The sequence below is a fragment of the Pempheris klunzingeri genome, chromosome 14 (assembly GCF_042242105.1).
Source record: "Pempheris klunzingeri isolate RE-2024b chromosome 14, fPemKlu1.hap1, whole genome shotgun sequence".
Taxonomy (NCBI): domain Eukaryota; kingdom Metazoa; phylum Chordata; class Actinopteri; order Acropomatiformes; family Pempheridae; genus Pempheris; species Pempheris klunzingeri.
The window spans coordinates 10,367,613-10,394,163 of record NC_092025.1 but is presented as its reverse complement, the minus strand read 5'-3'; the positions used below and the strand labels follow the sequence as shown (position 1 = coordinate 10,394,163).

The window sequence follows — 26,551 nt, the reverse complement described above, 5'->3', positions numbered from 1 at the left end:
AAATAATTATTGAGAAACCTCAGGGAGAAGATTTGTGAATTGAGCAAGCTTCATGTGTTATTATAATGTATGTGTTATGCTGTAGGAGAGCCAGTGTAGAAAAACATCATCTATTATGTGTGTGTTTTTCCTGGCTCACTCCATTAGATGGCGGTCATGGACTAAACATGTCTTTCTAATCCCTCAGCTGCACCTCCGTCCAATCCCCAGCGCTGCTACCAACAGAAATCAGGTGAGAGAGATGAGTTGTTATTGCACAGTTTTTTTTATTGGATTCAAGGTACAACAGTCTTTTTATGATCGAATACGACCTAAGCAATAAATTTCAACTCTAAAAGTATCTTCTACCTCCAACATCACAGCAGAATAAACAGAACATTCTTCCAGTGCTGTGAAACCACAACAAGCACTGGAGTTCAGCTGTTTGCTTTGGTGCTGTTGTGTGTCTCTCCCTAGCCATGACGAGCATACTGAGGTTATTATTAAATGTGAATGCAGCTGAGTGAAAGAACACATTAGCATCACAGACTGCTGAAAGTCATCTCCTGGAAAACCACAGTTAGTTACTGATGGTACTCAGGAGGTTTAACAAGGATGAAGATGGTGATGAGGACAGGCAGAGACCTCCAAGAATGCAAAAAAAAAAGAGGCAAAGTCGGGAATAGGAAACAAACTGTTGTTTGCATCATTGATTCATCAGTAGATTACTTTTCCAATTAATTAAATCGGTCTATAAAATGACAGAAAACTCTGAAAAATGTCATCTTTAGTTGCCAAAGCTCAGGGTGGTGAGGTGGCTGTTCGTCGTCCCAAAGAGAAAAGCAGTAAATCCTCACGTGTGAGAAGCTGTAACTCATGAGTGTTTTCAGACTCGCACAGTTAATCATCACAATAGTTGCTGATTAATCTTCTGTTGATCAACAAAACTAATCGTTTCAGTGATAATCAAGAGTTTTTTGGACAAGCGGTAGGTGTTGTACAATACGAAGCTATGTACACATGTTAAAGTGTATCTTCTGTACTTTTATCTTTGGGAGGTGGGCGTTTATAGAAAAATTAATGAATTATGATAAATGAATTAAGGTTGAGTGTGTCAATAAATCAATACTGAAATAAGAGAAAATCTTAGTGCTTTTACGACAACTACAATTGAATTCATAACAAATGGAGCTCTATTCTCACAGTACAGCCTTCATTTTCCACTAAACCTAACAAGATGTGCATTCATTCGTTAACAATAATTCACAAGTAGGCTTATATTAGGTATTTTCTTAAAATATCAAAAACAGCACAAAACTAGTCTCTGTCGGACATTCATTATTGTAAAACTATGTAAATTATTTAACATTTACAAACAGTAAAAAGTATTGTCAAAGGAGACAATAATAATAATAATTATACAGCCATTTGAAAAAAAAGACAAAGATTACCCAGATCCCTTTAGTGGAACATTATTCAATTCTTCATATTATCTGAATGTGTCCAAATTGCTAATTTTTATATAAAGAACAGAGGAGCAGCAGGTATATATGAACACGGAATATGCAGCATTATTTTTTAACCCCACACACACAAATACAGTATGTGTGAGTATATAATGTGTTGCTTCTGCCCTGATCCAAATGTGTAAGAAGATGTTCCACCAAAGGGAAATAATCTCAGAAAATGCACAAGGAAACGATACAAACGTCGATTGTCGTACCTAAACGTGAAGTATTACTACTAACCTGCACTCAAAGTCATCAAAGTTTGTGACACTCATAGAAGTACATCATATATTAGATTTCATAGCAATAAGACCTCTAAAAATACTGTAACACTTAGTTAATCTCTGTATGTACATTACGATGTACCAATACTTGCTTCGAAGCAGTGAGGCGAAATCGTCAAAATATTGTCACAATAATGTGCAATCTTATATCAGTGTTTCTAGTCTAAAAGTCCTCGGGCACACACACGGTGTCCTGTATTGTAGGACTAAAGTACCTCGCTGTCTGCTCAGAGGTCCTTCGCTGTAATTCAGTGCCGCCTGCTACATTTGAATGCATGTAAATACTTCCACACTAATGGTAAAGTCAGCTAGGGTGTACATTCAAAACATACAAGGGTATTTAAACCTAAGGCCAACAGACAATATCAATCTGACTTTTTTTTTTTATATATATCTTTAACATTTAGGCCCAAGCATGACATGGCAGATTAGAGCATCATTTTTTAACAAAGACATTTCAACCTAAAGCTGTTTATATAGTTAGGATGGCCACTAAAACCAGGGTAACATGTAAAATATACAAAATATATAAATTCTTTAAATCTTTCAGGGTAACTTTATCAGTTTACTTCAGAGATGAACAGAATATCAATTTTCACTACATCCGCCGATGGATTTCAGCCTCTTGTCACACATTCTGGTCCCTGACTTATTCTCAATTTGTTAGCCCAGCAGGATTTTTATTTTGTATCACTGCTGCAGCTGTCTGCTTCCTGTGCATGTCCTGCTCAGACTGTCTGATTGGTGTCGCCAGCTCTCACCGACAGAAACTGATGAGGAGACGCCATGTGGATACAGCAGCAGGAGAAATACAGGCTGACGTACTCGCACTCCATTAGAAATGGCTTTTGCTTGCTGTGTTGTCGATGAAATCAACTAGCAAGTGATCATGTAATTGATTTGCTCGGCTGCAGCAACATTAAAACATAAATAAATAAATTAAACAAGTAGACTCGGGTGAAAAGAGCTGCAGTAACAGGAAGCGTCAGTCCCTGAAAGGATGAAACATTTGTGCTATCAAGACTTCTTCACTTCCTGATGAGATATTAACAGATAATGTGGTGCACTAAATCTATATAAAAAGGGTGTATTTGTGCTTGTAGACAATTAAAAACTATGCCATTACACTGGGCCTGAAAACTCTAAACTTCTAATGGCTTATTGCTTTAATGAAACGGTGATGGCACATCAACTATTCGACATATAAAACAGGAATGAAATATAATGCCAAAATTGTTACAGGGCGGAAACTGACATTTTAAGCTCAGTAATATATATAATTGTCATCAAAATATTTGCAACCTAGCTAATGAGGACCAGAACAATTTCTAAATCCACATTTTTTGTCGATGTCACCTCCTGTTTCATTTTGTTACTAAAGGCTTCCATCTGCCATGTCATACAATTTTTTACCTAATTTGATACTCAAAAGACTGCCTTCAAACACTGCACTGTACGAAAAGGAGAAAAAATTGTGCTATTGATAAGAGGCTTCAGTGTGTGTTTGTGTACAGTATCATCCTAGCGAAACCTACAGAGGAGCACAGAAACTCTCACAAGGGACACAACAACACTGCCACTCTTTTTCTTTTGGCTTCAGGAAAGAGGACATGAAGTAGAAAGGTAGGTACTCAGCATGTCGTCTGACAGGGCTGACCTTTGACCTTAAGGCCTCACATCTGCCCGAAGAAGATGGAGCAGAGCAAGAAGATGGCATAGAGAAACAACAGACCCAGACCGAGCCGACGATCCAGCCTCCACCGGTTCAGGTGGACGCTCATCACCTGAAAACAGAGACACGGTGGTGAGGGAGGGCAAAGAGAGTCACCTGGAGAGCAATTCATTATCAAGTCTACAGTGGCCAGTATGAGGATATGCATCATGAATCTGACTGTGTTTAGTAAAGCAGGGAGTGTTATTACACCACTTGGATAAATTAAACGGACTGAATCACATATAATATTAATGTAACATATAAGCTTAAATCAACTGATAATAGAGTGTGGAAGTCATGATGCCTCCTCTTTATTCCAGCAGCCTCTGTAACTCAGTGCAATCTCTCATTCAGGATTTCTTTATTGGTTTTTCTGAAAAAGAAAATTAAGCGTATTCATGGAAACAAACTGGCATCCACATCAGCAGTTGCTGTTAGAAGTGGAAACCCTTGTGATTTGGACAATGCTCAACAAGGATTCATTTGTTAACATACAAAAAAAAACTACAGATCCCCAAAAACTTTTCATCCATAAAAAAAAAAAAAAAAGACAAACACTCTTCTTAAGTCAATCTTCCAACTCTTCAGCTATGATCTCTTCTGTCTAAAATTTTACAGCCTTTTCACACTGACTGAGTGACTGAAACAGGGTGGTCACTTTGTAAGTCTGATGGGTTTATTGCAGGTAAATTAGCTGTGCGAGATGAGCACATTTTTTGTGAATGCTGAGTGATTTATTTATATATTTATCAAACAGGCTCAGCATACTGTGACAGTAACATTCCACAATGTATTGAACTATATTAAAGCCACCTTTGCTGACTTATTTTGCATGTTAACTCATTTTGCATGGCATTTCCTCACCGTCAGAAACACAGATGCCAGCAGTAGGACGACAGAGTACACCAGTCCTTTATTATTTATGGAGACCTGTGCGAGGAAAAAACACAGGCATTATAATCATTTGACCATTTAACATAAATGAGAATCCAAAATCTCAGTTTTGACTCACACACACACACACACACACATGCAGACACAATAAACCCAGAAAGTCACAGACAGAAAGTAACAGAGAGTGGTATTATGGGGAGATGGGGTGGATGCATACTGATGATCCATGGTCCACCACGAGGGTACGCAGAGCCCAGGGGAAACCCAAACCCAGCAGGATGTCAAAGATATTGCTGCCTATGGAGTTAGACACGGCCATGTCCCCCATGCCTAAAAAGAGATGGGAAAAGTGACAGAGAAATGGTGAACTGAAGCACCTGCACCACAAAGAGAGACTTTGGAGACTTTGTTTTACCTTGTCGAGCTACAATCAGACTTGCCATGCAGTCTGGCACGCTGGTACCTGCAGCCAGGAAGGTTATACCCATGATGTAGTCTGGGATGTCTAGTGTGTAGCTGATGATGGTGACCTGAAACATCAGGACACATCAATATCTTCACCTTTTCATGGCTATTTACAATATACAACAAAAGGGAGAACTTTAAGGTGGTGCATCCTCAAATAACAATCACCCCCTCTCCTGTTTAGTAGATTTATTAGAGATTATTGTGACTGTATCGTTGTAGCTTGGATCTCCCCGTTTGTCTGCCTCCTTACCATCCACACCATGAGGTAGGAGAAGACTGCGATCCACAGGGTGGAGGCCACGAAGGTGACCATGAACCACCGGTGCCAGCGTGGCAGAATACAGTTAGGCACAGTGAAGTAGAGCAGGAAGCCCAGAGGCCACATGATCACCCACTTCACCCGCGCACAGCAGCTACCTGTGAAGAGCAGGAAGTCAGTCAGGAGGGTTTTTAATCTGTTATTTTAAGGATTTTTTTTTTGTCAATCAAGGATTAGCTACAACATCCAAAAGATTTTGGGCACCATTTCCAGCATTTTCCATCTAACATAAATAAAAAGTAAATTGCCAGATTGTCACCTGGTATGCGCACGGGACTAAACATCCCATCTTCATCGTCGTCCTCCTCCTCTGGCTGGCACACCTCGACCCCTGGTTTGTCTCCTGACTCTGTGTCTCCTATCCCGGCTCCCCTGCCTCCGTTCTCCATGCTGCAGGAGCCCGTCCGCTTCAGGCTGTTGGTGGTGGATCCCGCTCGTGACCCGGGGCCGGCCTCGCCGTCCCGCTGGCTCTTCGAGCTCTGGATCAGCCTCTGTCTCTGCAAGAGGAGAGGGGCAAGTGTTGTAGAGCTTTGAAGACATTTTGTTAAGATGTGTGACGTGTGTGTCAAATACCTCACTGATGAGGACGCGGCCTGCCATTGAGAGCCTGGTGCGGGGGGAGAAGTGGGGGGTGATCATGACGCGCAGACCCGCCTCGGAGAAGGACAGTTTGTGGGGGTTGAGGATGAGAAGCTCATCCACCATGACGACCGGAGGAGGCTCCTGACCATGAGCTTGGCCTGCGAGGAGGTTCTTGTAGATTAACAGACGACTCATACAAAGACGACAGCAGCAAAGACGACAACATTACTCTAACATCTCCTGACCTTTGTTGAGAAGCACCATGGACGTGTTGCAGGCGGATGCATCCTCCCCCATCTTGTTGTCTCGGTGATCCTCTAATCCATGGCAGCACGGCCTGGAGCTCCTTAACTGATGCGTCACAAACGCCAGAATCTGGGAGTTGAACCTGTAACCAAACAGATACAGTTTCCTTACATGCATATATACAATAAACAGGGTTTGTCCTCAGTCAGAATACAGACGGGTGTGGAGGTGTGATGCCTGATGAGGAGGTTTGGCCCTTTGGTAAACTTACTTCATGATTATAATGTAGATCCCATACATGGTCATGAGGAGCAAGGACTCCCACCTGCACAGCAAAGAGCATGTTTGTGTTAGTCTGATCCGACATACTGCAGAGGTACAAAGCTCCATTCAAAATATCAAATCAAATATAAACATAGATAATATAATTAGTTATCCTGTAGTCTTGTTTTGATCACTCTGTAATGGCAGTGGTGTCTGCATTGGCTTATTTAGGATCTGAACATTTAGGGCATAACATTTCTTATATAATAAGAAATACAAAAACAAATTAATTGTTAAAGTTCATACAGAATCTCTTGCCTCATGTAAACTAGATTTTAAGAGTTAAAAAAAATAATGTATGTGAGGATTAGTAGCGACGAGCTGTACGCTGTTATTACCTACATAATCTTCCTCCTCTATTCCACTGACCAAAAATCAATCTGTCTGAAATCAGTCTTCTTAATTCACTTTGTTTTCTGTTATTTCTCATTATTACTATGCTTTTCTCACTGGTTTGAAGTAAATACCAAATCTGATTTAAGTTTTTGTTTCTGATTTACATCCTTTGATTGTTGATCTAGTCATGAGTATAATGAATGAATCAATAAATTAATGAATATAAAGTTATTGAGAAATAGTTCAGATCTGAAACCAAGCTGTCAGTTGATCTAAACTCCCTGTTTATGCACTGCCTTTAGCAGAGCTTGGTCGTATTGATCCTCATGAACAGCATATACAGCACTGATACATACAGCATATGTGCAAAATCACTTCTCAGATATTCTGAGCATGCAGTGATTTGGCCTAGTCCGCTAAAACACAAATCTGACTAAGTGTATTGAGAAGAACAGCGGTGAAGTGAAAAACACCACGACAGCCTTGGCTTGGCAAGCTGCGATTCAATAAACCTGCACGACTTCAATAAGTCTGCTATTTATCAGTGCTACAGCCTGCATTGGCTCCATGAATAAATCTACTCTTTCATTAAAACCCCTGACACATACAACAATGGGCAGCCATTCTGTCTTTTCGCAAAAGGCTTCAGGTCGACAGAGGAGAAAACATTCAGGAGGCAGCTAAAAAGGGAAGAAGGCATCGAGAGCACTAAACGAGCCTGTTGAGAGGGAAAAGCAATAAAAAAGAAATCAATCCAACAACTATTTCAAATCAATCAAGCGGCTACGCTTCATACTGCTGCTCACATGTGAAGTGGCTGGCGCTGATGACAGACACCTTCACCACGGAAATTAAACAAAAGTCATTTCACAACCGATTTTAAACTGAACTTGTTCCGCGTCACCTCTGCTGCCTGTGAAATGAGCCGCGGCTGACTGGAAATGCATATGCAGATGTTTTGTTACTTGTCGTGTGTGAATCAGGAACCAAATTGATTTAACATGTTCCACAACCCCTGATTGTACAACTTGTTGACACCGTCATCTTCGTGATTGTAATAACAGTCATTTGAAGAGGAGGTCGTTGACGCCAATCAGAGCGTGAGAGGAGAGAGATGAATTTGCAGGTCTGTGTCAGTGTGAGCACAGATACCTACTGTGGGAGCGCCTCTACGGAAATGTGATGGCATGATGACTGGTGTAATTTATTGTAAGTTATTCTGCTTTTTTTTTTTAAGCAGCAGCTTAAAAGGTACAAGCAGGATTAAAGGCATGTGAACTCACCAGACAACTCTGGTGTCATAGATAACCTAGAGAGGGAGAAAACAGATTCTTCAGGACACGACGTGGAGATATAAAAGCTTAACACATGAATTCTTTTTAAAGAAAAGCACATCGCACCATGATGAGAGTCAACACGGACAGGATGTAGTAGGTAGAATCTCTGAAAAGGGACCACCAGGTCAGAACCACCGTCTGTGGCGAAAAGTTAGACGTGTTAGCGTCCACATAACTGTGTCGAGAACAACTGCATGCAGGATGTCGGTGCAAGTTTTTCCTACCTGGCCTGCAAAGATCCCACTCAGGCCGATGATGACCAGGATGTTGAAGACAGCTGAGCCGACGATGGTGCCGACTCCAACGTCTCCTTTAGTGATGAAGACACCTGGAAGGAGGAGGATGACACAGAAGGCAGAAAAGGAAATAAGATGTGTGCATTTGGTGTTTGGCTTTGTTTGATTTCAGGCCAGATAAAATGCCTGCAGTCTGGCTTCTCCTATCAACTGCTCTTATGTTCTTTTTTTACTTATAAAAGCAAGCAGGGAAACACACACCATCCAGTTCTTTATTTTTTTTAATGTATTTTCTTGGAGATTAGTGACTCCAAATAAAGATAATCGCTTTTGAAGTTTTTAATTTGACTCTGCTGACATCTCCTGGATGATTTTGGCACTGCACTGGGAGACTATTTTAAAATCCAGCATTTCTGTGTTACAACATCAAAACTAAGTTTGGCATGCTTTCTCAGCACTACCACAGCTGCTACTTGGTCTTGACCAACTGAGCTACTGACCAATGAGAGAGGTGAAAAGCTCCGGAGCTGAGCTTCCTGCAGCCATGAACGTCGCCCCGGCCACATCTTCACTGAGATGCAGGTTCTGAAAGATTAAAAATAAAAACACAGATAATTAAATTGAACAGATAATTGAATTATCTGTTGAATTTAGAAAATTATATCTGAAGGCTGGTTTGTGCCGTTTCCTCACCTCGGATATTTTCTCAAGGGAGGGGACAAAGTAGTCATCACAGACGATGGCCAGAGCGTAGAACATATAGATGGCCTGGAAAGTACAGTTGAGCACAGATGAGAGAGAGAAGAGGACACAAACATCCTGCTTTTCTAATAAATTAATTAGTTTTGAAGGTTTTGGTTTGTAATATATGCTGGCTTCTGCTTGTCTGATGACAGTCAAGGACACAAGTAAAGAAAAATAACAGATTTCAGGCGATACTGTGTAAAATACTCACACAAAGAGCATGCAGAAACACAGCCCCCTTCTTCCTCTGCTCCTTTGTAAAGATGTCTTGTGGAAACTCATGGATGGCTGCAGGGGGACAGACATCATGATAAATGTGTTCCCAACTAAAACATACAGTTCATATTCTGAGCCAATTTCTTTTTCCATTCAAAAGCAAAACATTTCCTGCAAGTTGCGTTCAAAATGAAAAAAAAAAAAAAAAAACAGTAAAAAAATTGCCAAATGCTGGTTGCTTAAGAACAAAAGTCATGATTCTACATTTTTCATCATCCTGTGTGTCTTAATTTTAGACACCATTTTTTCCCCCAAACATGGCACAACCCACAACAACATCGCGTAGACAGTGTTTGTTGTGCAGTGAAGACTATAACAGGAAATGAGGTGGAAGTGAAACTGGCAGCTGCTTCCTGTCCTCCTTCGAGAAAGAAAAGAAAGAAAGAAAGAAAGAAAGAAAAAAAAACTGTTAATGACAGCTTAGCCTCCCCCTGGTCCCTTGACGGTAAAAAAAAGGGAGCTTTGAGACTGTGGTACAGCTCCAATTTACAACTCTGAGCCGAGCTGGATGAATTTAAACTACTGGGGAGCATGGAGCTATTAATAGCTCCTCTGCCGTGTGAGACAACAGTGGGTCGACAAGCACACAATGAGCACAGTGCAGCCGTCACGGTGCTCGCTGCACCGCGGCTGCATGGAAACTGAACAACAGACTGCATGGATTAAGACAGGGTCCCTTGTGATCGAGGATATGGGATTTGATCTTTGACACTGCACTGTCAGAGAGGGAGAGGAGGCGGCCATATGGTCCAGAGGCTATGTTCAGTTAGAACATGTAAATGTTTGTGCAGTAATGTTTACACATTTGTGTCTGTGCCCAGCGCTGCCTGCCTGGATGCTTATTGTGGCATAAACAGCTTCTTGTGCATCATTTCCAAGTGTCAAAGAGAGTTTCTGAAGGTTGGTGGGACGCCGTGTCTCTTAGAGGACTGAAGAAAAAGCCTATTTTCTGAGTGCCAGCTGTTATTGCAGGGCAGGGCTCGTCCACTGAATCATCAAGGCTTAGCATGTAAACTTTCTGTCATCTTATCGCACGAGAGAGGGAGCCTGAATGTGAAGCCTGCACTGTATGTATATATTGTGTTCTCAGGCGGCCTGTCAGGCTGATCAGCTGTTGGACATCTGTGCTCTCGCTGCGCCTCCATTTCTTTCACCCTCTTCTTTGCTCTCTAGGTGCCGCCTAAAAGCCCTGGAAGCCTCTCAGTCTACTTTCTACCCCAAAACATAGACTCTCAGGTTATTCTGCCGGTGGCAGCGTCGGGCTGCGACGTGTAGTTCAGATGGATGCTTTGAGGAGTTGCTCTGGTGAGGGTAGTTGCTATGGTGACCCTCTCCCTGGGGTCTGCTTTTTTTTTTTTTTTTTTGATGGGTGGCAGTAGGAAGCCGAAGGCAAGGCGATTGCATGAACAGTGAGAAGGGGGAGGTGAAAATGCGTTTCCCATGGTTAGGGTTTATGAAAAATGAAAAAAACAAGTGACAGCAGCTCTGGACCACAATTTCTAAAAATATTTATTTTTCCTTACAAACCCTCAGGAGAGGTCTGAGAGAGTGAGGGAGGAGGAAGAATGACATAGAGATACAGAGACAGAAAGTTACAGAGTACTGGTTCGGTGAAGGCTGCTGGACAGGAATGTGACTCTTATGCCGTGGTTTCACAACATAAGACCACAAACTGATACACCAGAGTAAAAGATGATCGCACATCTGCAGTTTCAACAATCAGGGATTTAAGCCAGATGTGCCTTCAGCTTGATACACTTAGTTTTATAATCAGAGGTTGAGCAGTGAGTTAAAGAAAGTCTTGTGTTTACTCTGAGAGAAATTATGTTATAGGTCTGAGCGCAAAGACATTTACATTGTCAAAGTCTTCTTTTCACCGTCAGAATCACAAAATGCTCCCACTGCTCATTCGTATCTGATCCACCGCTGTCAACAAACCCGAGTGCTCCTACTCTTAAAATTCACAACTGTAAAAAGCTCTGTATATTTCACCTCTTCACAACGACTTTTTGAAAGAAAATGTTGTGGCATCTTTTCAAAATTAATGTTTGTGTCTTTAGGACGGCAATAACAATTAATTTACAATTTACTCAAGAACACAAAACAAAAGCTTATTTAAAAGACGAGCAGAACACTGGATCAGTGATCTACTCTTAAAAAAAGGGAGATCTACGCTGGACCATCATTTGGAACAAGGCTATGAAGCTTTTTGGGTCCATTAAGCACTTAAATAACAGACTTCACTTTACCACCTCAAAATTAAATAAAATAAAATGGCTCTCCACTGAAAAGAGACTGAAATGCAAAACTCAAAAAGGCATCAGTTGTTTACTTGCTTTGATCATCCTCAGTCAATTGTTCGCCAAAGTCAAAGAAAAAAAGACAGGGATGAATTACAACAGAATGGAGATGTACAGAACAGTGATGGAAAAAGGACAATAGACAACAATTGTAGATATTAACTGCGCAGAATATAAAAGCCCGGATTCACATGTTAAAATGAGACACTGCTTAACAAGAATGCATCAGCTTTTAGCCTTAACACACCGAGTGTCAGCTGCGTAAAAGCTTAGTAGCTTTTAGTCGAGTCCACTACAATATTTATAACAATTATAAAACCGCATTTCAAATTGGTTTATTTTGGTGTGATTCTGATCATATAATAATGACAAACTAACTAATAACTATTTTAGTCTTAAGTCTAAGTAGCAAGTGCTGCATTGATATTAGTTCAATCAAAAAGGTCACAATCTTCTGACTCTTTTGCATGTTTCTGTCGCCTGTGTTATGGTTACTGAGTGTTGCACAGAGCACAATAACAGATCCTTTCTTATGTGTATTTCATATGCGTCCAGATCAATAAAGCCTTTGCAGCAGGTTAGATCTTCAACTAGAAGGTCAATGCCGAGTACATTTTTCAGAAAGAATTAGAAGGGAAACCCGCCCTGATTGAAACCAGTGCTGATGTGAGGAGCTGAGCTCTCTTTGAGTCAATCTGCTGCAGGGAGCTTCGGTGCCACTGAATGAGGGGGCAATAATGGTATCGATCTGACCATCTGCAGGGTGTCCTGGAGTCAAGCTGCGGTATCGACTTGCACACCGAGTAAACTCATATCAGGCATCAACCGAACCGGCGCTGGGGTATCTCACACGCACACACACGCACACACACACACACACACACACACACACACACACACACACACACACACACACACACACACCCCTCTGCAATAAGCTTGCATTTTTCATGAAGAATCAAAAAATAAATATTTCATCCAGGTGTGTAATGTAAATTCAATTATGCATTTGTTCTTTGATTTTGATCAAACCCTTTGAGGCAGTTTGAATGCAGCGCCGATGAAACGACAGCAGGGCTGCAACTGCACTAACCATCTCTTCTGTCAATACAAACACTAAACATCATGTTACACGGTTGTGACAGAAGTGAGCAAAAACAAAAACTGCTCGGGGTGTAGCTCCGTCTCATGGTCATAGAGCAGCACCAACATTAGTTTGGTGGGAGAGGAAATAAAATGTAACGTCAGCGGCAACAGCATAGAGTTATATGATGAACCTCACACTCTGCCTTTTACTCCTTTAGTGGACAGAACGTGAAAGGGAGTGAGTGAGACCCAGCAGCCTTCTGCTGTGAATAATGGTCCTATTAACTGCTGTTTGCTTTGTGTGGCATTCATAATCTGACTGCACTGATACAAGTCCCAAGACCATTTGCAGACAGTTTCTGTTAGATTATCTGCCAGCTCTTTCTCAACGCTTTCCCATAAAAACCAGAAAATATAGCTGTGGAAAAATACTATTCTCAGCTGACTGTCGCTTGCCAAAATAAACAATAAAACAAACCTCGACGACACACACAGTATGAGCTGTTTGTATCATTTGTATTCGTTCGCCCCCACGCTCTCCCCTTCTCCTCACAGTCTATTTTTAGGTCTTTGCTTTGCACTTTTAATGCTTGAAAGACAGAATTGTCTGGGTTTCAAAATTTAGCATTCAGTTGCCTAGCAACAGCAGTATCCGAGGCTTGTCAGCTGAAGGCGGGTCACGCCGTCTCCATCTTGTTAAGCAGTGGCGAGATGAAAAGAGAGAAAGAGAGCCTGGGGCTGGACGTTGCTGTGCAATCCCCAAGATAATATCCCCAGAGGTCCAGGGCAGGCTTTTTAATCACACTACAGATTATGCAATCACTGTCAGACGGCCTGCTGAGGAAGAGGGCGGCAACCTGAGCCTGGAGCCGCGCTCACTGGTGTGTCTTATACTACCTGTCCGGCTCTTTGTTCGCCTGCTTGTCTCCAGTGTATTACCACAGTGAGGTATCTACCCCGTAGTACGCTTGAGTCTTTGTAAGACATAATGAGGGAGATCTATTTGCAGACCAGGATCTCAATGAAGGTTAAGCGTGTTATCAGGTAGCAAAACACAAATGGCTGAACAGAGCAAATGAAGCAGTGGTGGAGAGAGAGTATCATTTTCTCCATCAAGCAAAAGAAAACATGTCTAATGTAATATCAGAGAAGATGATGTGTGGTAGACGGGGATGGTGAGGTACCTGTGATGTGTGAATTTACTGCCAGGTCAATTGTCCACGTTGGAGCACCTTTCAAATACAAGCTCTCCAAAAACATAACCAGTTAATGATTTACAATGTCACCGAGCTGTGGAATTGTTCTCCAGATAACATCAGCAACTACAACTGTATCATATATCTTTTAAGATTAAAAATGGCTTAAACATATGAGGTTTTGGTGCGCTATTTAGTAGAACCTCAAATACAGAAGAACAACCAGTGCCAGACGCACATCATGTAAATATTCTGCAAGTAAATTAGGATTAACGCTGACATGAGGTTCTTTCCCAACTACTGTGACAAATGAAATATTTGAAAAGTGCTGGGAAGACGTCATGACAGATTTCACTGTGTATTATGTTCGTGTTTCGCTCAAATCTGTTTTTAAAAGCTTAAAATTCTTCCTTGAGTGTGTGTATTTTCTAGGTTGCACACCACCAGTATGCAGAGTACACTGTAGGTGGTATTCAGCAGTGTGGTCTGAACAGGACATTTGCATGGTATATTACAGGCATGACTTGATTTGCATACATTTCTGTGACAATAAGCTTGAAATTTTGTGCTCAGGGCTCCAACAATAACTGTGCAGTTTGCATACAATGCAGCATTGTGACTGACAGGCTAATATTAGCACAGCCTTAGAGCAAATGCTAATGATGTGAAGATGATGCGAGCGGTATTCTGTCAGTAAGGCAAAGGATTTTTCATTGTGTTATTTTATCTACTCTGTGCTGTTCTCCTCGTGCAACAATAAAGAGATTTCCTCTCCAACCTGAATTTTTAATAATAAAACTGTCAGCTGTGATGAATGCGGCTAACATCAGCCAGCCAGCTAATCAGCCTGGGAAGCAGAGAAACAGAGGTCTGATTACGGCTGCACGTCTCGGTAATAACTTCACGAGGGGCAGTTTGATTCTGTCCAAACGACTTTGAGTGCAACTGGAGTCAGGAAGCGAAGGAAAGTAACTTGGCAGACTAACTTAGAAAATCTAATCTGACATCCACTCTGACAGCCTTCTTCTTCTTCTGCGCTCCGTCTGTCTCCTCGAGTCTTTCAGTGCACAAGCTTGACGTCGACTGCACACTCCTGACATCTAACACAATGCTTAGTCCGCATGACCTTTCAGTTCACCTGCAGGGGAGAGGCAGAAAGCTCTGGTACACTCCGCCTCGCTTGTTTACCTGCATACACCACACACATGCACGTATGACCGCGCTGTTAATTAGCCTGCCATGATTGATAGAGATGGGGTGGACAAAATAACAGAAGCACCAGTCCGTAGAATGCAATACAACACTACAGCGTCCAAAATGACCAATAACACAAATCAACCCAGGATTCATTGCTGGGCTGTTCTATTCTCTCATGTCTGGTTATCTCAGTTTTCTCAGATGTGAGAAAATCTGAGATCTCAGAACACATATTGAAATTGTGCTATCATATTACTTATGCTGTCACAGAAAACATTATTCATATCCCCCACCCCGACACTAAACCATAAGGAAGTGTTGCAGACAGTCTGGGAGAGTTTGCTGGTCTGTCCTGGAGGAACAGACGGCATCTATCCAGGTGAGGAGTGACTCACCTGCTCGGGGCTGATCCAGGCTTTGGTTGTCTGACTTCTCCTGCATCAGCCTGCGAGTCCATCGCAGCGTCCCGTCGTTCACGCCTGGCTGAAACCCAGAGGATGACTCCGTCTCTGTTGCGAAACAACACCAGAGTCATTTTAGACCTCACACACAGCTGAACTTTCTGTGCGAGGATTCAGGGTTTTCATTGTTGGTTCATATGTGGGCTATTCTTCTGCTTCGATTGATAAGTCAATAAAATGGGGGGCTGAAACATTTTATTCTTCAACAGAACAACTAATAATCAGCAACTGAGAGTCTTTGATCAAATTGTGCTCCAGTGAATTGACAGATTACACAGTTCATCAAGAAAATAAGTTACAGTCTTACTAAAATGTATAAAATATAAAAAGGCCCATCACGGTTTCCAAGAGCCAAAGGTTATATCTTAAAATTGCTTGTTGCTCATTAAAAATTGCTTGGTTTGTCTGACCAGTACATCCCCACTGCAAATATGAGAAGGTGGAACCAGGGATTTTACAACAATAACGATTCAGCAATTAATCAGTTTTTTTAAATTAATTAATTAATTTTGCGTTGATCAACCAACTAACTGATTGACTGTTGCAGCCAAGAGCTGTTTGCAATGAACAGAGAACTGATGTTCTTTTAAAAGAACCTCTGACTTTGCATCGATTTGGGTTTCAAATGAAAAAATGTCCACTTTCCTCAGAAAATCAGAACTGGTACAGCCCATGTAGAAATTGTCTCCAGTCCAGCAAGGAGCCAACAGACTGTAGTGTCATATTTCTGGCTCCGGGAGATAGTGGCATGTTCAATCTTTATAGTGTGTATTTCAGCTCTATATTTCATTCCTTGATAGCTGATCTCTGTCGAGGGACTCCCCGCAGATAAACTGTCTCTCAAAAATACAGATATCCTCCACCATCACCCACTGAGATCTTTCAACCACAGGTTGAGCAGATAGTGAGGCGGTTATACTGTGCTCTGTACGACACACTGTCCTTCTATTTCTGATGCCTGGTGTCTGCGTGATGCATTTCGTGATTGCCCGGCGCAGTAGCGTCTCTTTGTAGCTTACAGCTCAATGAGCTCGTTTCACGAGGGCAGCGGTCGTGGCTGAGAAGAGACGTGGAGGCTTTCATGTTGAGGCATCAAGAGGAGCTCGCCTCATGAAATTCAAATGGGTTTCTGCCACAGATGGCTCTGCACCATTTTCACACTCATAACTGGGAGAAGTCTCCAACACCTGAACCACATCTTGTCTCATTAGAAAAGGGGATAAAAAACGTGATGCTTCTACTTTTCCAGAATACGATTTTATGAACTGAAGACAATAAATCACTGACTGATGCTGAAATTGTTAATCAGTCTTTTTAAATATTTCATTCAATTGGAATGAATTTCCTTTTGAACTGGTTGTGGGCAGAATAAGCAAAGTAAAGAACATTTTACCACTTTCTGCCAATTTACAGGCTAAATGATTAATAGCCTGATCTAAAAAATGATCAACAGATGAACCTTTAGCGAAAATAATCACTAGTTGATGTCCTAATAGTGAGAAAACAACGGCTCCCAGCAGTAACAAAAGGTAACACACACATGAATCACTTGTAAAAAGGCACCCAATTCAAGTTAAGCTGATCTGACATTTATTAAGTAAACATTAATAGGCTGCTTAGATGATACAGTTGTCATTACAAAAGTTCCACTCTCTAATTTCTTTCCAGGCCTTGATATCTTCCATCATGATTGAGGGCTCTGGTGTTGCTAATGCTAAACAGTGTGTCCCCCACAATACTGTTTAGCTGAGGTGAGCCACTCAGATCTTGGCCTCTCATTTTATGATCAATTTAGTTAGTAGATGCCAGCCTAAGTATGATATATTTGGCTATTTGCTGCTATAAAGTCCTGCTTAAAGCTACATAAATGTGCTTAAATTGGACACAAAGATCACAGCCTCACACACGCTCCATGCACTTACCAACACCGTCTTCACCCTGACCCTGACCTTTGATCTAGAAGTTGCTTATCATTTTGCTGATCCATGGTGTTTCAGCTAACTTTATGGTTACAGTGATTGTTCCTCTGGATAAGACAGTCTGCTAAAGGTTAAAATGTAAATATAAAGGGAAGAGGTTACAGAGGGATCTGTGCTGAAAGCTGATGAAACATGAAATGTGGTGTTTGTATGGAAATATCTTAATCCTGCTGCCGCACTCCTCAACATAAACATGCTGGTTGAGTGCAGAAAGGCAAGTGTAAATACAGTAATGTTAAGCATGAATAATAAAATTCATAATTCACCAATCTGCACAACGTCAGTATAGAAAGAAAGACCGTAGGGAGCCTCACAGCTGAAGTGTTGCGCCACAGATTGCCAAACGTTTATGTCAAAATCCCATGAATTCCTCTTATTGCAACACACAAACCAGGAGGTTCGACTTTTTTCAAATCATAAAAAAAAAGCACCAATTAGATTTTTTCAAGGCATGGAAGTAGAAATCATTATTCGAAACATGAAGGTCCAAAACTATACACTATCACCTCCTTCCCTTCAGGAAAGACAAACCTCTGTTGCCTCCTTCTTTGGCAGGAACAAGACATTTGATCCCGTCAATCACACATCGACTGGACAGACCGGATTCTTACCCCAAACAGGTTCACTGCCTCCACAGGGCAAGACTGCAGTCTGTGATAGTAAATGTCTCCGACTGTGAAGTTTTCAATAGTGGCAATGCAGGTAAGCCCAGTATGAAACCTGAGTCTTTAGATATTATTTTATAAAGATAGTATTTGTGCTGGAGTCCAGCACTCTGAGCTCCATTTCCTGGTAGAAAACAGTGCAGTCTTCCAGATCTCCACCCTGACATTCAGACTGAACATTTAGCGAGTGTCATGTTGCAGTAAACAGAGAGCTGATCAACACATGATTTCATTTGACCTTAAATGGGGTTTAAAGCACAGTTGCATAAATATCAGAGCGTAGATAATACCAAATTCAAAAGTAGAAAACGCCACAAAGATCAAAACAGGGTTATTTTCCTCAGCTGATGCTGATACCATAACACTGTGTGCACGTCAGTAGAGATCTTCTCTAAATACTGTATGTGTACAACTCTCATGTAAAGTCTACATTTTCCAAATAATTTTGATGGCATATGAAGTTTATATTTATGGACAAATGAAACCAAATTGGTGCAATCTAGCATGTGTGTTTTCAGCTCATTCTTCTCCCTGGATGGATCCCAGCTGGAGGGGTGCCAAATGCAGAAATGTTCAGATTCTAAAAATAGTGCCTTTATAGGGGCTATAATCAATGTGTTATATCAACAAAGGATCACATGACTACCTGTATGTTAGAGGGGTCACTGCAATACGTGTTTAAGCTACTTTATTTTGTTTTCCAGCCCAAAACTTTAGCCTACAAGTTAATTCTCATCCACCTTGTTTCCTGCCAAGCAGCAGCTTCAATGAAATGTTCTGATAAACTAACTGCAACATGGTGAGCGTGGTGGTGCATTTTGCAGATAAAGATTCATATATTGAGAAGTTGGTGGAGACCAAAGTGTGGGGTGGCTGTGGCTCAGTGGTAGGGTGGGTCATCCCTCAATCAGAAGGTCGGGGGTTCAATCCCCAGCTCCTATGGGTCAACATGTCAAAGTGTCCTTGGGCAAGACACTGAACCCCAACTTGCTCCTGAAGCATGGCTTCAGTATGAAAGAATAGAGAAATTACATTCCTCCTGTATGAATGACGTGTGAATGTGTGAATGAGGATGTCATGTAAAGCGCTTTGAGTAGTTGAAATCACTAGAAAGGCGCTATACAAATATAGACCATTTACAGCTTGTTACCACGGCCAAAAACAGTTATTGCAGGTTGTCATAAAACATAAACTTTCAGACAGTCATTTTGTGTTTTCTAAATGTCTCAAACAGAATTTATAATAATTTGCTTGTACAGAACAGAGCTTGTCAACTCTCCTCGAGATAAACTGTTGGCGAGTCAGTTTCAAAATGTTCAGTTAAACCCATAAAAACCACATTTGCAAACATAGAAAATGGTTTATCTCCTTCAACAAAAGAAATTTGTTTAATTTATCATCTGTGTTATCAGCTTTACTTTGTTGTTGTCTGGATGGAGTTTCTCATACTTCTGCACCGCTTCCAGCTTTTGCAGTTTTTCATCAGGTTAGTGGTGTTATTGTGATTGTAACTTATTTCTCCGATATCCAATCCAATGTTTTTTCCAGAATCAAACCGATATTGACACAGTGAGCGTTGGATCAGCACATCCATAAATGGTTCTACGAGCAGTGGTATTCAGGATGCTACAGTATGTGTAATATTTTCCGAGTATTTTGAGAGTAACCTGCCCGTCGCCATTACAAACAGCAGAGCACATACTTTACCCCGTGCTTTTATATGGGTTAAGTTGAGCGGCCTTGGTCTCAGTTCAAAAAACCTCTTCTGGTTGATGACACACTCATAATTTAAAGGTGAAGTATAAATATTAATGACACGGCTCATTCACCAGGACACTCTTCCACAAAAGGACGGCCTGTAATACTACGATGAAACCTAAATGTAAATCAAACACTCGTGATGGAACAAAACCAAAATTCACTCATTCATATCATTACAATGCACGCAGGGTTACAGAGAAAGACGCTTTTGGTGTCGAGGCTGCTGATGAGTGTGTGTGACAGTGTGACCAAATCAGCAAAGGTGACGAGAGGATAATGAGCTGGAGGGATGGTGAGGGTGTGTGTGCAATGCCTCTATGTGCTAGATGAGACACTAAAAAGCCATCTGACTTAGACTTCACTTATTACCAAGTAAAAACGTAACCTCAATTTGGCCATTAATAGATAGTGATGTGACTGGGAAAGGTAAATAATATAATCATTTATTCCTTACACTACACGTCTTTTTCTAGATGTGTTGTAATCATAAAGGTTTCTAGGCTTATTTTACCATGATGACTGATGAGGAATCAGTTCATGAGAAAAATCAGGGAATCAGGATTCTGTGAATCTGATGCGTTGTGTAGGGGACTGTGTTCGATTGGGTTATAAATGGAATGAAATTACAGTTACTGTAAACAATCTAAGACAAGTACAGTTAATTCATCCATTATTTATCTACATTTAACAACAATATATTCAGATGAATTAAAAAAAAAAGCACATTCTTAGCTACAGTGACGGCCTGGGAAAGGCAGAAATTAACAGGGCAGGCAATCTATTTAGGGATCAGGAAAACATCCTTATATCATCATATACGTCGTCATACACCGTACTTCTTCTGAGGCGAAGATGAAAGATCCACTGAGCGCATGGTGAATCCGCAGTAACCTGCAGCTGAACTTATCCCCAGTGATTGGATTTAGACATGCCACGATTTGTGTTTGATTTACGTAATCAACAAACTGTCACCTTCCTGCAGTGTGAACAGAAGGACAGGAGGTGGGACACGGTTGGCAAGTTGTGTTAGAAAATACTGATTTATATATTTAAAACATTGTCTGAGGACAATTTACCTTAAAAATGCTGGAGAAAAATCAGATTTGTACTTTCAACATCAATGCACCTGCGTTAATCCTCATGTAGACAATTGAAAGTGACACACTAATGTCTACTTTTACTCTGCATGAATACATTTGGATGGAGAATGCAGCTCCTATCTGCTGTACTGTTTGACCACCTCGACACCAGACACTGCATGAACTTTGCATGCTCACATTTATATCCACATAAAAGAAGACCATAAGATCCATAAAGGGTGAGAGGGGAAGCACACTGGATCTTTGCTCTAAATGAGAACAAAGCATTCCATGTTGTTCTCTACATGGACTATCCAGCATTTTCTACCTTTTACCCACTGTAGCTCTTTCATGAGATAACTGATAGTTTTATATGGGCCTGTTTTAGTGCAGGGGTAAAAGATCTTTTACATTTTCCTTTCCTTTTGATTGGTTCTTCTTGAATGGCTCTTCTTCATTGTTAACATACACTGTAAATACCAGTTCATGATTTTTCATCTGTAATGCTCTTATTCTAATGCAGGGAATTAAAACTACTTTCAACATCAGTTAAAAAATGCAGTGTATAAATATTCCACCTGATTAATCTTGTGCACACAGTATATAAGTTACTCATCAGTAAATTTAGATTAGGTTTTACTATATGGTGTAATATTAACTCCCTGGTGAATTTATCCAAGAATGTCCATAGGATTATAATTCTTGTGCACGCCGGCGCGCGCAGCTTGTATGTCTATATTAAGGTCTCACCTGGTGCCTGGATGACCTGAGCGAGCCAAATGACAGCGAGCAGCCCGACTCCACAGCAGCAGAACCGCTGGAAGGGCCGCCGGTGCCTCGCTGCTGCTCTCATTCCTCAGCCGGCCGCATATCCTCCAAAAAACATCTGTTGCTCTCTCCCCGACACTTGTTTCACACTTCTCTCCGCAGGCGGCTCCGAGCAGACCACCGCCTCCTCCCGGCAGCAGCGAGCGACTTCTCTGCCAAGTTGTGTTCAAAAATCCCCGCAAAGGCTCGCCTGGTTTTCCCCTCCAGACTCAGAGCAGGCGCTGTGCTGCGTCCCTCCGCAAAACCTCCGGCGCGCACATAGCGAGAGGACGCGTCAAAGGGCTTTCTGCGTTCATGTGCGGCTACAGTCTGAAAGGTCGACGGCAGATCCCACAGTGAGGTGCAGCAACAGGAGGCGACATGCTCTGAGCCCTGTGTGTGCCTTCACTCTCTCTGCCTCCCTCTGCTCGCACCGCGCTCTCCCCTGTGTGGCCACCAGGCGGCGACGCACTGCCGGACCCCTTTTGTTCGGGGGGTGGGGGGTGTTGGACAGAAATGTGTGTGCTGTGGGCCCCTGCGGAGCTGCTAACAAGCATTTAAACATGCAGGACAGGGGGTGCGCACATTTAAACCACCTGTAGCCTACCACTGCTGGTGCCAAGCGCTGGTCCTGGAGGGCCTCAGCGCTGCATCACATTTTCCATCTCGCTCCCCGCTCACTCACCTGATCAGTGTTTGACTGGCTGAACACACCTGATCCAGCTAATTGGTTTTTAATAGAGCAGGGGAAGATGGGAAATATGCAGCATCAGAGCTCAGACTCAGCACCACTAATTGTATTTCGTGATTTGTATTTATAATCTCTCACACATGCAGTAAGTCAAGAGAACCTTAAAATGGCTCTAATTTGGCTGTAATTTTGTGTTGTAGGCCTACTTGCATTTGGTTTAGGCAGCTTGACATATAATGGCTCAGTGGCAGCGACATCTTGACCTTTAGACCTTAATATGGTTTAAACATCCAGCACTGCACTTCCCATAATGCAACCCTAGAGTCTTTTCATTCTTCTTTTCATTACAGGCTTTTGTCTGAATGCTGTTTTTTTTTAGATCTTACAAAACTCCTCCAAACAGTTTTTTCACAGAGGTAGCAGTTCACCCCATAATAGGTAAACTTGATGTGCGATGACGACAAATCTTTATGTGTGAAATAGGTGGAGGGTGCTGGCGAGTTTTCTTGTAAACAAACAGAAGTTATGTTGACATTCAGAGTTTCTTACCTTCTTGAGATCCAGCAGATGTGCTGACTGCTTTTCCTTCCGCATGAAACATTTGAAAAGTAGAATTTTGAAAAATATTTGAAGCCCCAAAGTGTTTACAGCCATGTTAACGCTTTCTGAGCGTGTTACTGCCACCAGCTGTCAGCCAGGGGAACAGTGACATAGAGCACTACAGCACCTTTAAACAAAGCTTCAATCAATCAATCAATCAATCAATATACTTTATTAATCCCCAAGGGGAAATTCCATTTGACAGTGGGGAGGAAAACAGGAGGAGAGGGAGGGGAAGAGAAAAAACATGCGACACCAGACTGTACTCATGTACTCAGACTGTTACTCATACTGATGCACATTCTCCATATATACTACCAATCAAAAACTCCACAAGGCACCTTTAAGGTATATATATATATGTATATATATATATATATATATATATATATATAAAAACATAAAAGTATCAGGACAAGAATAAAAGTGTTTATAGGTGCATAAAAAGTAGACTGCAACAAAGATCTGAGTTTGTTCAAATAAAATAAGCGTACACATGTACAAAGTAGCAGTACAAAGATGCAAGGAGACCAGGTTTTCATGTGTATGTTTATTTGAACTAAGATGTGTGTTGATGTGTGTCGCCTTGACGTTATCTCCATCAAGGTGGCAGTGAGTCAAAGAGTCAGTGAAAGAGGTGGAAACTTTTATTCGAGGCCTTTTAAAAATGCTCTTGCTAAAAGCCCTGTGGACGGAGGCCTCAGCTATCCTCTCCACCAGGCGCTGTGTTACTATTACCACAGTGTTATGGCTGCCAAGACACCCTCAGCAGTTGATATAAGGCGGTGGGGATGAGAAATCGCTTTTTATCAAATTAAACTGCAATCTGTGCAGGTGTTACTTTTCTTGTGTCCTCCCCCTGCACGCAGCAGGAGGGGATTTTGAAGCTTCTGGGTGTCTCTGTGGGAGCTGCCAGAGAAATGTCTCTCCTGACTACTGACTTAATAGAGAGCCTTGTTATTATTAACGTAAACAAGTGGATAATCTGCAAGTAGGGTGAGATGACTTGATTCCAACATCAAATAACTTGAATCAAGTGACATCCAGTAATATTATCTATGCAACTCTGAAAATGAGATCTGAAGCCTCGAATAGATAAGGAAAATGTTGTGCAGCTGTTTGTGTTTAATTTTAACAACCCCAGCTCATGGATTATCACTAAATAAAAGTGCTAGAAGTGAGGGAACTGCCCCGCTGTCTGTTTTGGGAAACAAAGACTACTTGTCATATGGAGACCTTCCAGAAACAGGGCGAAGATTAAGAAATGCTGTTGCAGCGCTGTCTTCAAATAATCCACCCTGCCAGTTTCACAAAAGTGCATGTACTGTACAAGTTGTCTGGTTAATGTCTTAAACCAAGAAGACCTTAAAAAAGATCTTAACTTGAGTAAAGTTTAATAAAAGAGTGAAAGTAGCCTGATGTAACACACCAGGGACTCTACAGTGTCCTCGTGTCTTTCATTCATTAATGTTTAGCTGCAGAGTTTATGACTCTCTGATTAGTTTATCATTTGCTTCGCCTGCATGGTTTGTTATATAAGGTGCATCACTTATTAACAGGCTGTAGGCTTTGCTGAACTGTTGTTTTAAAGAAACATGCTATAAATGTCTGTTAGTTTGTTGCATTTGGGTCGAACTATTTCAGGGACAGAACTTGAAAAAGTCTCAAATAGTTTAAATTCAGTTCTGTTTTGTTTAATTCCACGTTAGGCTGAATAAATAAACTATTGGGTGTATTTCTGAACATTTGAGAAGCTCTTGGATAAAGTATTTATCGGTTGTTTGTATCCGTAGATGCGTAATATTCATCGAACCTATGAAATGTGGCTACTGTAGGGGATGGCAGGAACACAGCAGTGATGTTGCAGGCAGATCCACATTAGGCCTTATTGTTGTGCACGGGGTAACAGAGGCCCAGCCATTTCAAATGCTATATACAACCCTGTGCACGGGGAGTCTAAACACACACACACACACCAGCACATGGCCTCTGTATTTACAGAACACGGATGAGTCAAACTGGCGTTAAGCCCTTGAGCTGTGTGTGACACATCGCCCCCAGTGAAGACTCCGTCCTGCTCTCCAACCCCAAATAAAGACATAGGCCAGCGCATTGTTGTCATCAGTTCTCCTCCTGGTGTCAGGGCAGGGAAGATGAAGTGCTTTTCTGCTGCTGGTGTTTAGGAAAGCCTTCCAGAGGACAGAGTCCTGGGAAATGTTTGTGTGATGTTGTCGAGCTGTATTATGATCATGGAACAAGCTTTGGAAAGTGTATTTGTCTTACCTCATGCTGTATCAACTCAGGGAGACGGGAATGTGCATCTCGCTACATACAGATGTTATTTTTAAATCTTGGTTCTGAATCTCAATCAAAGATGTTGTATTTTACCAAGGATCAGCCGGAGCAACACATTGGTCCAAAAATATCTCAACAACTATTGTCTTCATCATGGAATGTGATGAAGACTTTCATGGTTCCCAGAAGACAAATCTAATAACTTTGGTAATCTTATGACTTTTCCTTTAGCTCCACCATGAGGTTCACAGTTGTTGAGTAAGCACAGTTCAGTAAAATGTTCCAACAACTATTGTGATTTAATTTGATAAACGTTAATTTCCCCTGAGGATGAAGTGATCCCTTTTTTTTGGTGATCCCTTAACTTTCATCCAAGCTTTCATCAGATCAGAATTTCACTTTGTCCAATACTTCTAATCACATACCCATCAGCCTCAGGTGCACTTTATGTTTACATGCTAAACTGAGAGGGAGAACAAGGTAAAACAGTCTCGTTTGTTTGGATGCATTTTGCGTTTAGAGTAAAGAGATTAAACACTGTGTACGGTGTAAGAAAGCAGAATAATCATCATGATTATTGTTCAAAACATGAACATGGACCAGATTAAATTGAAGAGGCTCTACTATAGTTTAGTCTGCCAGCAGTTTTTAGTTCCCTGTAGGATGTTAAAAGACAGATGATATCTTAAGAGATAAAGCTGTGCCAAAAACTTAACAGCTAATATCATTTTGAAGGGTCAGGGACAGAGTTTGTCACTTCATCATGCTGGCTCAGCTCATCTGGGGGACAAACAGGAAGTTAAACTGTGCGTTTGTTGGATCCATTAAAAGTTGGTGACAGAGTTTCCGTTTCAAGTACAGCTCACCCCATCCTTCTTCAACACATGCATTTTCTAACAATCCTCACCATCAATAGTTCTTGCTGACAGTGAGGTCAGAGGGTCGAGATTAAGTCAAAGCTTTTGACAACCTGATTCTCAACAGTTAAACAGATGAGTGATTTTTTTTTTTTTTTTGTTAATCCTGTTTCTTAGAGTTGCTGGGTTTCATTTCAGCTGTGGGATTGATTTTCACCTGGAGTGACTGCAAATATCCAGTAATCTGGGTGTAGGGAAACACTGATATGGAATAAATGCATTCTGTATTTCACCATTAATCTTTTCCTAATCCCAAACTATTTACTTTTC

The 26,551-nt window shown here is 41.4% G+C and overlaps 1 protein-coding gene across 1 annotated transcript; it reads right to left on the bottom strand.

Annotated features, from left to right (window-relative positions):
• Nucleotides 1–1,119: 1,119 nt before the first annotated feature.
• LOC139212612 (sodium/potassium/calcium exchanger 3) lies at nucleotides 1,120–22,164 on the bottom strand. The gene is made up of 17 exons (XM_070843086.1): nucleotides 21,722–22,164; nucleotides 15,422–15,535; nucleotides 9,183–9,259; nucleotides 8,921–8,995; nucleotides 8,728–8,812; nucleotides 8,216–8,319; nucleotides 8,055–8,129; nucleotides 7,938–7,963; nucleotides 6,266–6,319; nucleotides 5,994–6,136; nucleotides 5,740–5,906; nucleotides 5,426–5,663; nucleotides 5,098–5,264; nucleotides 4,795–4,909; nucleotides 4,597–4,709; nucleotides 4,350–4,415; nucleotides 1,120–3,555 (listed from the first exon to the last, which is right to left on the bottom strand). Exons 1-17 carry the CDS (start codon nucleotides 21,822–21,824, stop codon nucleotides 3,445–3,447), a joined length of 1,833 nt encoding a protein of 610 aa, XP_070699187.1. The 5' UTR covers nucleotides 21,825–22,164; the 3' UTR covers nucleotides 1,120–3,444.
• Between the last annotated feature and the right edge of the window lie 4,387 nt (nucleotides 22,165–26,551).